At 42.2% G+C, this 13012-nt stretch overlaps 1 protein-coding gene across 1 annotated transcript in view; it reads left to right on the forward strand.

Annotated features, from left to right (window-relative positions):
- Nucleotides 1-2927: 2927 nt before the first annotated feature.
- Nucleotides 2928-13012, forward strand: part of ZAP70 (zeta chain of T cell receptor associated protein kinase 70) — a 30557-nt gene continuing 20472 nt past the window's right edge. The window contains exons 1-4 of the mRNA XM_087702203.1: nt 2928-3374; nt 5387-5547; nt 9404-9542; nt 10451-10532. Coding sequence (XP_087558329.1) covers nt 2973-3374; nt 5387-5547; nt 9404-9542; nt 10451-10532 — 784 coding nt within the window. The 5' untranslated portion in view covers nt 2928-2972. The remainder of the gene's footprint in view (nt 3375-5386; nt 5548-9403; nt 9543-10450; nt 10533-13012) is intronic.

Genomic DNA, 13012 nt, shown 5'->3' on the forward strand with positions numbered 1-13012 from the left:
GTATGGGTTCTGTGGAACAACATCCTATGAGTTCACTCTTAATCTTATTCTCAGCAAATTGAGGATAAATATTTAATGTTTTTACGTTTTAATTGCAGGCTGCTCAGAATTGCTCTGTGACTGAGATGGGCATTCTAAATTTGATATACAAACAAACAAATTTTTTAAAAAACCTGGTTTATTTGGGTACCATCACATATGCTTGAATAAGTGAAGAACTAATGAGACCCACACCATGGGGAGAACAGGTTAATTCTATATTTCATCCAGTGTTGGGTTGCCAATTTTTTTTACTACTGGTTCAGGCGCGCTCACGTGCCGCTTTAGTGCATGCGCAGAAGCGTCTGGGTGAGTGGGCAGAGCCTCCCACCGCTGCTACTACTGGTTCACCCAATCTGGGCCAAATCAGGAGCAACCCACCTGTAATTTCATTCCCATAATTCAGAATTTTCCATAACTCTCCAGGATTTTTAGGATAGTGGATTTTTAAAGTGTCCACTTAAAATGGTAAAAATGGTAGTAAAATTGGGTTTGGTCATGTGTTGTCTTGCTTAATGACTTACATAATTTAACAACTGAAATTCAGGTTCAATTATGGTCATAACCTGAGGGCCAGCTGTATGTCAAGGAAGAAAGGAAGGAAGGAAGGAAGGAAGGAAGGAAGGAAGGAAGGAAGGAAGGAAGGAAGGAAGGAAGGCTTACAAAGGAGTTACTAGGGCATGTCTGAACCATGGGATGTAAGATTTGTGGATGAAGCCAGACAGATGTTTGCTTAAAGAGTTTTAATTTGAGAAGATAATCATTCCTTGACCTTTCAACTATTCCTCCATATCTGTTGTTGATCGACTACATCTTTGTTATAACCGATAAGGCATCGTAGATAGAATATATTGGATAGAGTTTCTGGGAAATAATGGAGTAGGTAGAATGTAAGTAAAATATAAGCAAATAAATTGAGGAAGATCTTATTTGTGGCTGGGGAAACAAAATTGCTTGCCCAGCACAATAAGCTGCAAAACAAATCTCTGAGAGATGCACAAAGCTCTTTTTTCCTCTCCATGTTAACGGAATAGAACCTGCAGTGTCTATTGGCATTTAAAATAAAACAAGAGGGATTTTTTGCCTTCAATAATTTATGAAATTCCAAAGAGCACTATGGGTTGGCCTCTGCCGGAAATGTTTTTTTTTAGGATTGCACAGATACTTCTGCCAATGCAGCAGAAGTCTATTTATGTATGGGGCATTTATTCAAAGTGATATAAGTCCAATAAACTTAAACCTAAACCTAAAGGTAAAGGTTCCCCACGCACATGTGTGCTAGTTGTTCCCGACTCTAGGGGGGCGGTGCTCAACATTTCAAAGCGGAAGAGCCAGTGCTGTCCGAAGATGTCTCTGTGGTCATGTAGCCGGCATGACTAAACGCCGACGGTGCATGGAACGCTGTTACCTTCCCACCAAAAGTGGTTCCTATTTTTCTATTTGCATTTTTAGAAGTTTTCGAACTGCTAGATTGGCAGAAGCTGAGACAAGTAACGGGAGCTCCCTCCGTTACGTGGTGCTAGGTATTCGAACTGATGACATTTCTGATCGACAAGCTCAGTATCTTAGCCACTGAGCCACCGTGCCTGCTACTTTACAGGGATTTAAATAGATGGAAAACGTCTGTACAGTAGTTGCAGCATGGAACCTCCATGAACAGAGCAGTCTAAATATAAGAGACTCGGTGTAAAAGAGGGAAGATATTGTTGTTACTCTGGTTCTGTGCTTTGCCTGCTGTTACAACTGGGGTGTTTTAATCTTATTTAACAAGACAGTCCTTTTTACATTTTACCATCCAGATCAACAAATCGGCAAATAATACAAACTGTTACTGAGATTTTAAAGTATCCGTACACCTTTGCTTTTGCCTGAGGATTCCTTCACTGCAACAATTAACTTTTTTTTCAATGTATTTTCGGTATATAGAATGTGTGAAATATTTTTCTTTAGGGGGGCAAAATCCAGACACCCACCAAGACGCAATCTACCTGTTCTGTTTACTTGCAGCCATCACTGGCTGGTTTCCTGCCACAATTTCCTGCTTAAGAATGTCACAAATGGCTGTTTTGACTTTGAAAAGAAGAGAGAGAAAAAATACCTTGGGTTTTAGGACCGGATGGTGATGAGATAAGAGTGTGTAGGTCCTAACAAGCCGGTTATGCTTAAACCAGGTTCTTTAAAGTCTTTCGGTGGTTTAGGAGTTTGAGTCTGTCCACCATTTTCTCACTGAATAGTAAGACAATAAATAACAACAACATCTTCTTCTTCCTTCTCCTCCTCCTCCTCTTCCTCCTTCTCCTCTTCCTCTCCCTCTTCTCCTCCTTTTTCATCTTCTTCTTCTCCTCCTCCTCCTTTCTTCTTCTTCTTCTTCTTCTTCTTCTTCTTCCTCCTCCTCCTCCTCCTCCTCCTCCTCCTCCTCCTCCTCCCTTCTCCCCCTCACCTCTTCCTCCTCTTCCCCCTCTTCCTCCTCCAGTTTTGTCCATTGGAACTCATCAAACAGAAGTATGAGGGTATAGAAATAACTCTAACCTTACATTCTTACTCCATCCTTCCCAGAATTCTTAACCCTCAAAACTCCCATATGCATCTATCATTCAGCCTTCAAGGATCTGCAGGGACGGCAGCTTTCTGAGATATGGTGGTTGTTGTTTTTTTGTTTTTTTTTAAAGGTAAATAATCCAAGAATATAGATAAAGCATACTTATTTTGCTACTGTCCTCTTTCTACCAGCTAATCTGTTTCTGAAGATTGTTAGTTAATTAGGTCATTTTCTAGGAACTTCACAATTGTATCATTTTTGTCCAAAGGAAACTAAGGAGAAGTGCCTTGCCAGGTATATATTTTCTTATTTTTGTTAATCGTGATATTCACCTTTTTCTTTTAGACATCTTTAAACTACAGCACGTTGTGGTGGAACCAGCAACGCTCTCCAGATGCCCAATCCAGCTGCCCACCTGCCTTTCTACTTTGGCAGCATCTCCCGGGCGGATGCTGAGGACTACCTGAAACTGGCAGGGATGTCGGATGGGCTGTTCTTGCTGCGGCAATGCCTTCGCAATCTTGGCGGCTACGTCCTCTCTGTGGTGCACAAACTCCAGTTTTACCATTATCCTATCGAGCGTCAGATGAACGGGACTTTTGCCATCTCTGGAGGGAAAGCCCACTGTGGCCCCGAAGAACTCTGCGAATTTTATTCCAAGGATCCAGATGGGCTTTGCTGTCCTTTGCGGAAGCCTTGCAACCGTCCTGATAGCCTGGAACCCCAGCCGGGGATTTTTGACAATATTCGGGAGAATATGGTTCGCGAATATGTCCGGCAAACGTGGAACTTGGAGGTATGAGCATCATTTTGATTTTATTTTTCATTAGACAATGTATTTCTTTTTGTATGTTACACAATTTCCCTTAGAGGTGGCTTACAAAATCAAACACTTGTTGACAAAAGTAAATTCCCAGTAATGTTATATCTTATGTTGCAGTATACACACATATACATATCCCCCCGACACACACACACACACACATACACAGAGGGAGGGAGAGGGGGAGGGAGGGAGGGAGGGAGGGAGGGAGGGAGAGAGAGAGAGAGAGAGAGAGAGAGAGAGAGAGAGAGAGAGCGAGAGAGAGAGAGAGAGGCAGGCAGGCAGGCAGGCAGGCAGGCAGACAGACAGACAGACAGACAGACAGACACCAATATACCACAGGGGCTATGCACATTTTGAAAATGATTTTGAAAGTCATACGAGCTCAATTTCTCTCTGCTACCTATAAAAGCCTCTATGTCTTTTTTCAGGCTTCTGAATTTGAAAAAAAACAACATGGCTGTTTTAATGAACATCAGCTGTGTTTGAGTATGAAGATCTAGTAATCAATTAAAATAGTGAAATAACTCTTATGAGCAGGGGTGAAATTGAGCAGGTTCTGACAGGTTCCGGAGAACCGGTAGCGGAAATTTTGAGTAGTTCAGAGAACCAGCAAATACCACTCTGGCTGGCCCCAGAATGGGGAGGGAATGGAGATTTTGCAGTATTGTTCCCCTGCCATGCCCACCAAGCCACACCCACAGAACCGGTAGTAAAAAAAATTGAATTTCACCATTGGTTATGAGCCATTTCAGGTAGTCAAAAAAATTAGGATGCTTCCTTCCAGTAAATCCTTCCAGAGGGGCAACATTTGCCAAGCCCAGCTGCAATGGTACAGGTAGTCCTTCACTTATGACTATTTATTCAGCAACTCTTCAAAATTATGACACCGCTGAAAGAAGTGACTTATGACAGCCCTTATGACTGTCACAATATCCCCATGGTAACATGAATACAATCCATGTACTTGGAGGTGGGGTGAGGGGTGGGGCCAGGGGGGGGGTTCCTGCCACTTCTAACCCCTTCTATAGAAGTTCCACAAATCTACCATGCCATTTACTAACGGCTTCAGCTCCCTCCCGCCACCCGTCCGCATCACGCTTACCCTGCTTGCAGCTCACTGATTGGCTAGCTCACCAATTGCCCTGCCCGCCTCTAAGAGTCCTATCTAAACCTTAAAGTCTTAAAGCTGTCAAGTTTGAACATCCCTAGGGTTTTTTTCTAAAGGGTTAGGGGTGCGAGGGTCTTGTAACTTGACAGCTTTAAGTCTTGCACACTTCAATGCCAGAGTTCCTGAGCCAACATGACTGGAGGAGGAATTCTGGGAGTTGAAGTCCACAAGTCTTAAAGCTATCAAGTTTGAACACCCCTGGGGGTTTTTTCTAAAGGGTTAGGGGTGCAAGGGTCTTGTAACTTGACAGCTTTAACACTTGTGTGCTTCAAAGCCCAGAGTTTCTGAGCCAACATTTTGGTTGCTAAGCAAGAGCTTTGTTAAATGAGGTTCACCACATTTTACAAGTTGGCCACGCCCACCCAGTCACATTACTGCCAAGCCATTCCCACTTGGTCATATGGCTGGCAAGCCACTCCCACCTGGTCACATGGCTGGCAAGCCACTCCCACAAAGCAGGCTACACCTACAGAAGAGGTTCTAAAAACCCACCACTGGGTGGAGCACAACGTAGAAAAATATTTCAGTACAAAACTAATTTACCCCAAACCCTAAATGTTGCAGTTTAAATTCTACAATTTAATTCAGTTGAATGCAAAAGAGAAAAGGATATTCTAAGAACTATACATTCCTCCAACTTTTTGAATTCAGATTGCTGAGAAAAACACGAGATTGAAATTTACCAATTTATCCAAATATACTTTAGGCTGAAAAAAAGCAAAGTTTCCATTCAGTTGTTACTTATCTCCCCTGTTTTAATAATTTGCAAAAATGCAAAAGGTAATTTCTCTTCCACTCTTCTTTATTTTCATAGGGAGAAAATCTTGAAGTAGCAATCATAAGCCAAGCACCCCAAGTGGAGAAGCTCCTGGCTACCACAGCTCATGAAAAAATGCCTTGGTACCATGGGCCCATCTCCCGGGAGCAAGCTGAGAGCCGGCTCTACTCAGGAGCACAGCCTGATGGGAAATTCCTGTAAGCATTTAAGGATGCAGGGGGAAAAAATCCCCTTTAGTTCTTGGAGAAATATTTTTCTCTCCACTACCTACAGTTTCATATTCATATTTAAGATCCATATTTGCACAATTTGTACACAGTAGCGACACGGTGGCACAGTGGCTAAGATGCTGAGCTTGTCAATCAGAAAGGTCGGCAGTTCAGTGGTTCGAATCCCTAGTGCTACATACCGGAGTGTGGTCCCGTTACTTGTCCCAGCTTCTGCCAACTTAGCAGTTCAAAAGCATATAAAAAAAATGCAAAAAATTATAAAAATGCAAGTAGAAAAATAGGAACCACCTTTGGCGGGAAGGTAACAGGGTTCTGTGCGCCTTCAGCATTTAGTCATGCCGGCCACATAACCACAGAGATGTCTTCGGACAGCACTGGCTCTTTGGCTTTGAAACGGAGATGAGCACTGTCCCCTAGAGTCAGGAACGACTAGCACATATGTGCGAGGGGAACCTTTACCTTTAGGTTTAGTTTTAGGTTTATTGGACTTATATGCCGCCCTTCTCCCAAAGGACTCAGGGAGGCATACAATATAAAAACACATATCACAAAAGTTAAAAGAAAGATTAAATAAAATATCCAAGACAATTTAAAGACAATTAACCAGTGGAACAGCTTGCCTTCAGAAATAGCGGACACTCCATCACTGTAGGTTTTTAAGAAGAGACTGGACAGTTACTTGTCTGAGATGGTGTATGATCTCTTGCTTGAGCAGGGGGCTGGACTAGAAGACCTCCAAGGTCCTTTCCAGCTCTATTCTATCCTATAATTTTACATTTTGGGAGTCTTGGCTATAGACAGTCCTTGACTTGAAGCCATTCTATTTATTGACCGCTCAGAATTACAACGGTGCTGAAAAAGTAGCTTATGACTGGTCCTCACACTTGCAACTGTCTCAGAACCCCCCAAAGTCACGTGATCAAAATTTGGGTGCTTGGCAACTATGGTATATATTTGCAATGGTTTCAGCATCCTGCGATCATGTGATCAGCATTTGCAACCTTCCCAGCCAGCTTCTGACAAGTGAAGTAAATGTGGGAAGGTGGATTCGTTGAACAACCATATGATTCATTTAACAACCATGCTGATTTGTTTAACATTCTGGGGTCATGGGATCACTTTTTGCCACCTTCTGACAAGGAATGTCAATGGGGAAGGCAGATTCACGTAACAACTATGATACTAACTTAATTGCAGTGATTCACTTAACAACAGTGGCCAGAACACTTATAAAATGGCAACATTCACTTAACAAGTGCCTTGCTTAACACTAGATGTTTTGGGCTCAATTCTGGTGGTACGTTTACTTTACATGTACCAAACTACATGTAAAGTAGTATACGAAATCTCAGGGCAGTACAGCTCAACCAAAGCTTGCACTCTTTAGACCAAATTCAACCATGGATAATTATCTTATACATATATATATATATATATGTACACACACACACACACACACACACACACACACACACACACACACATATCTGTGTATGTGTGTATGTGTGTTTTCCAGAATAACTCTGGAATGTCTCGAGCAATTTCAAACGAACTTGATACACAGATGACTTACTCTCTGGAAAAAAATACTGTAGGGAGTAAGACACCCTCAAACCTCTCAGTGTGTGTTCTGTTACGATACAGCCTGTTGTGCCTTAAAATGACTTCTACTGTACAGTGCAATGGAGTTGCCATGGTAACGGCTTCACAGTACTCCACAAGGGGGCTCCCTCTGGAAAGGTGGAAAAGCCAACATTAGAAATTACAATTTGTCCGGACATTTTCCCCCTATAAATAAATACCTAGGCAACGCTAGGTTATCAGCACTAGTAGGTGAAAACCACAGCAAAAGGCTTAAGTCTGTCATGTTTACACATTGCGAATTGGATGTTAATGAATAATAGATACCCATTAATTCTAATTCATGGGTTGCCTCATTGAATAGACCATTCTATTCTGTTCCATCAGCGATTAGACTCACCAAGGATTTATTTTGTCTCTGTTATAAATGATTGATTTTTATGTTTAATGTACACAAAACCCAAATAATATTTACTGTATAAACATTCATTAAAATTGGTGTAACTGCAGTCATTAAAATACTTTGGTTTGCAGGATATATTTGAATCAGTTGAGAAATGCCAAAATAATCTCTTAAAATTAGAATGTATTTCATAATCGTTTCTTAGCAATTAAAATCATTCCAATTAAAGATTTCAGTTGTTTAAAAGAAACTGAACCTTTTACTACAGAAAACCATGATGTTCCAGGATTTTGGAATATACTATCAGGCAATATCCAAGCCAGCTTTGTCATTAGCTTTTTCAAAATACAAGTTACCAGGATTTGTAATGAAAATATGTGCCTCTGTTTTTATATATACAATTACTATTTATACTATATTTATTTACACCACCAGGGAATTGGTTTTCTAAAAATGGTCACGTCTTTCTAAAAACTGCTTTAGCAGCAATTTCGCAATAGTTTTTCTAGCGATTCCAATAAATCTCATTCTGTCAACAGTCCGAAATATCTTGAGAGCATCGAGTTCCAAGGCATTTTGACAAAGTCAAATAACAGGCCTTGAGGCATTTCATGGGAAATTAAATTTGAACTGAGAAATCACCATATCTAAAGTGGACTTGTTTATCTTTTTTTGATGGAGAATCTCTCAGTGCTTCCTAAGGAAGGGAATGAAATTGATTACGTTTGCATTTAAATGAAAATGTATCTAGCCCAGTGGTGGGTTCCTACTGGTTCAGCCCGGTTCAGCCAAACCGATAGTGGCAGCGACCCAGGCCAGCCACGCCCCAAACCGGTTCTCCAGGCGATGCCTATGGCGCCACCATCTTTTTTTTTTGCTTCTGCACATGCACAGAACACGAGCCGGATCCCACTCCTGATCTAGCCTTATATTTTCAAAGTGAAATATTCATTTTTTGCCCTCCATTATAGCAATAGTACTTAGACTTATATACCCCTTTACAATGCTTTACAGCCATATCTTATTGGTTTACAGAGTGAGCGTATTGCGCCCAACAATTTTGGGTCCTCATTTTACCCATCTCGGAAGGATGGAAGGCTGAGTCAACCTTCAGCCTGGTGAGATTTGAACTGCCAAATTGCAGGCAGCCGGCAGGCAGCAGAACTAACCTGCAGTATTGTACTCTAACCATTGTGTCACCACAGCTCTTTATGTTAAAATCTTACCTCCTGCAGCCTGACATTAAAATTTTATGTCTGAAATGTTTTTGCCTGCTGCAAAAACATAATTGATTGGTAGAATATTGTAATCTTGTTATGCATGGATATATAATGTGGTGGCTTGGCTCAGTGTCTAAGCTTGTCGATCAGAAAGGTGGGCGGTTTTGGCAGTTCGAATCCCTAGAGCCCCATAACGAAGTGAGCTTCCGTTACTTGTCCCAGCTTCTGCCAACCTAGCAGTTTGAAAGCATGTAAAAATGGTGGGAAGGTAACAGCGGTTCATGTGCTTTGGTGTTTAGTCATACTGGCCACATGACCACGGAAACATCTTTGGACAGCGCTGGCTTTGAAACAGAGAGATGAGCACTGCCCCCTAGAGTCAGGAATGACTAGCACATATGTGTGAAGGAAACCTTTACCTTTGGTAAAATTTCCTTGGTGCTCTCAGAACTTGGTTGTTTCCTTGCAACAGATGTTTCATTACTAAACTAGGAAATATCATTAGTGTTGTTGATGTTTATGACATTACCTAGTTTAACACTAAAAGAGTTGAAAAAAATGAAGTACAGGTACATTGACTTACAATAGTCCATTTAGTGACTTCTCCGTTTCCTCCCAGGTTGAGACAAAAGAAAGAACAAGGAAGCTACGCCCTCTCCCTTGTATACGGAAAGACTGTTTATCACTATCGGATAGGACAAGGAAAATCAGGGAAATACTCTGTGGAAGAAGGAACCAAATTTGATACGCTGTGGCAGGTGAGGTTGCAGTGAAGACTGAGTGGTCTGCTTATTTATATCCCACCTTTATTATGTTTATAAGTAACTCAAGGCAGTGAACATACCTTCCTCCTCCTATTTTCCCCTCTGACAATAATCCTATGGGTGGAATTGGGCTGAGAGAGAAAGACGGGTCCAAAGTCCCTCAGCTGGCTTTCATGGTTAAGGTAGAACTAGAACTCACGGTCTAGTATATATGGGGGAGAGCAGAGGTGGGTTTCTACCAGTTCGCACCAGTTCGGTAGAACCGGTTCGTCAAATCTACCGAACCGGTTAGAAGAGGTTCCACCAGTGGACTCAGAAAGCAGGCCACACCTACAGAAGAGGTTCCAAAATTTTTTGAAACCCATCATTCACACACAGACACACAGACACACAGACACACAGACACAGACACACAGACTCACACAGAGAGAGAAAAAGAAAGAAAGGAAAAAAAATAAAGAAAAAAGAAAAAAGAAAGAAAAAGTGAGAGAGAGAGATGAAAGAAAAAAAGGAAAAAGGGACAGAGAGACAAAAGGAAGGAGAGAGAGAGAGAGAGAGAGAGAGAGAGAGAGAGAGAGAGAGAACACATGGCCGGCAAGCCACTCCCAGCAGATCACATGGCCAGCAAGCCACTCCCACAAAGGAGACCACACCCACAGAGTAGGTTCGAAAAATTTTTGAAACCCACCACTGGGGGAGAGGTATATGCATAATGGTTAACTTTGGAGAACTGACTGCAATGAAATTTCATTTTAATATATGCTGCTTAGTGTATATTTAAATCGACAATAAAGTTTTTTCCTCTCCTCTCCTCTTCCCTTCTTTTCCCTTCCCTTCCTTTCCCTTCTCATCCCATCCCTTCTCTCTCCTCTTGATGTTCTTCTTCAAAATTCTTTCACCAGCTGGTTGAGTACCTCAAACTCAAACCTGACGGCCTTATCTATTATCTGAAGGAAAGCACCCCAAATCCTGACATGCAATCAGGTAAGATTTTAACTTCTCTCCTATCCCTGAGAAAAGGATTGGCACTTCTGGTTATTTCCTTCCCTGGGTATATGTTTTAGTTATCATGAAATCTTTATTTTTTTAAAAAGATCTGCAGAAAAGGATGGTCTCAGGGCTTTTCTAAGCTAACACCCTCCAGATGTTATAGGTTTCAACTTTCAACTTTCCTACCCTAGCATAGTACAAGGGAAAAAGTCATATTGCCTAAGGGAATCTAGGAACTGATTGTTTACACTTCTGGAGGACTCCAATCAGGGTGGGTTCCTGCCAGTTCTAACCTCTTCTATAGAAGAGGCTCCACAAATCTACAGCGCCGTTTAGAACCGGTTCCAGCTCCCTCCCCCCAACCGTCCGCACATCATAAAGATGAAGAGCGAGAGGAGGAATTCTGGGAGTTGAAGTCCACAAGTCTTAAAGCTGTCAAGTTTGAACACCCCTGGGGATTTTTTTTCTAAAGGGTTAGGGGTGCATGGGTCTTGTAACTTGACAGCTTTAAGACTTGCGTGCTTCAAATGCCAGAGTTTCTGAGCCAACATTTTGGTTGCTAAGCAAGAGCATTATTAAGTGAGTTTCACCTCATTTTACAGGTTGGCCACACCCACCCAGTCACATGGCTGGCAAGCCACTCCCATCCGGTCACATGGCTTGCAAGCCACTTCCACCCAGTCACATGGCTAGCAAGCCACTCCCACAAAGCAGGCCACACCTACAGAAGAGATTCTAAAAATTTTTGAAACCCACCACTGACTCCAATATATTGATGGATTCGGCATTTATTAGAGCAGGGGTCGCCAACCTTTCAGACCTCAGGGACCACTAAATTCATAATTTTAAATCCCGCGGACCACTAATATGAATTTTTTAAGAAGATAAATAGTATTTAGTGCAATATAAAAAATGCAAATAATTTTGCTGGGGACCACCAAAATTTTCTCACGGACCACTGGTTGGTGACCACTGAATTAGAGGGGTTTGGGATTTATTTGGGCAATTAAGTTGGTTGATCAGACCATAAGAATTGACTGGCATTAAGTGGTCCAGAATGCCAGTGGATCAGGAGATATTCTGCTCAAAATTGCATTATGACAGTCTTCAAAATTAAAGTGTCGTGGCTGACTTGCTACACACTCCGTTTGCAACCAACAACAGAAACGGGGGGGGGGGAGGTTTGGAATATAAGGGATGCTTGAGAGGGAATTGTGGAATGCAATAGAACAGAATAGAACAGAATAGAATAGAATAACAGAGTTGGAAGGGACCTTGGAGGTCTTCTAGTCAAACCTTCTGCTTAGGCAGGAAACCCTACACCACTTCCAAGATATCCGACTGTCACCTGGCAATGTCCTGGTACCCGGTCAAATAATGGGGAAGTTCCAAGGCGCTCAGATTCTTTCCCAAAATAAATTGATTGTAATTGCTTGGTGGACAATGAAGAGTGAGTGGCCCAGGGCAGAAAAGGAGATTTTACTTACGTTGCTTTGTGCATGAAAACTTCAGAACCGGCTTTGCTTCTTCTCTGTCTATATGGGATTATCAGCAAAGTTATATTCTCGGTAAAATAATGTCCCAGGAGTGTCTTTTGCTGCATATTTCTATCCCCATTTTTCAGGGCATTCAATTTTATAGATGTTTATATACACGACAGCAGGCAGTTATACAGGTGGTTCTTGGCTTACAGCCATTTGTTTAGTGACCGTTTGAAATTGGAATGGCACTGAAAAAAGTGACTTACAACAGTATGATGGTTGCAGTGTCTCAGGGTGATCACCATTTATATCTAACAAGCGAAATCAGTGGGGAAACAAATTCACTTAACAACCGTGTCATTAACTTAACAACTGCAGTGATTCACTTAATAACTGTGGAAAGGAAAGGTCATACATTGGGGCAAAACTCACTTAACCATTCTCTTGCTTAGCAATGGAAATTTTGGGCTCAGCTGTGGTTGTGGATTACCTGTATGCCTTATCGGTCAGCCCATGTTATGCCTCTGCTTTGCAAACTGCACTGGTTGCCAATATCTTCCCAATTCAGTTCAATGGGGTAGTTGTAACTCTTCATGGCATGCGACCTACGTTATTTCTGGGATTGCCTCTCTGAATTATATCTACCCATCCAGTGGTTAACAACCGGTTTGTGATGGCCAGCCTGACCCTGGGTGAACCGGTTCTTAAATTACACACACACACACACACACACACACGCACACACACACACACACAAACACTATCAACCTGGGCTCTGCGCTGCAATGGAGAAATGGGCAATGGAGCAGCTGGCATGTGGGAAGGAGGAGCAGGGAGAAAAAAGAGGGAAACCAACATTCTCCTTCCCTCGTGTTGGCTGCTCCGTTGCCCGTTTCCCCATTGCAGCACAATGCCCAGGATCTACTTTGATAGCAGGTGGGGTGGGGTGGGGGTAATTTGCCTGAACCGGTGCAAACCGGCTGAATCCCACCA

This window comes from Thamnophis sirtalis, unplaced genomic scaffold (assembly GCF_051295495.1).
Source record: "Thamnophis sirtalis isolate CommonGarterSnake01/CBP01778 unplaced genomic scaffold, rThaSir2_p1.2 scaffold_1, whole genome shotgun sequence".
Lineage (NCBI taxonomy): Eukaryota > Metazoa > Chordata > Lepidosauria > Squamata > Natricidae > Thamnophis > Thamnophis sirtalis.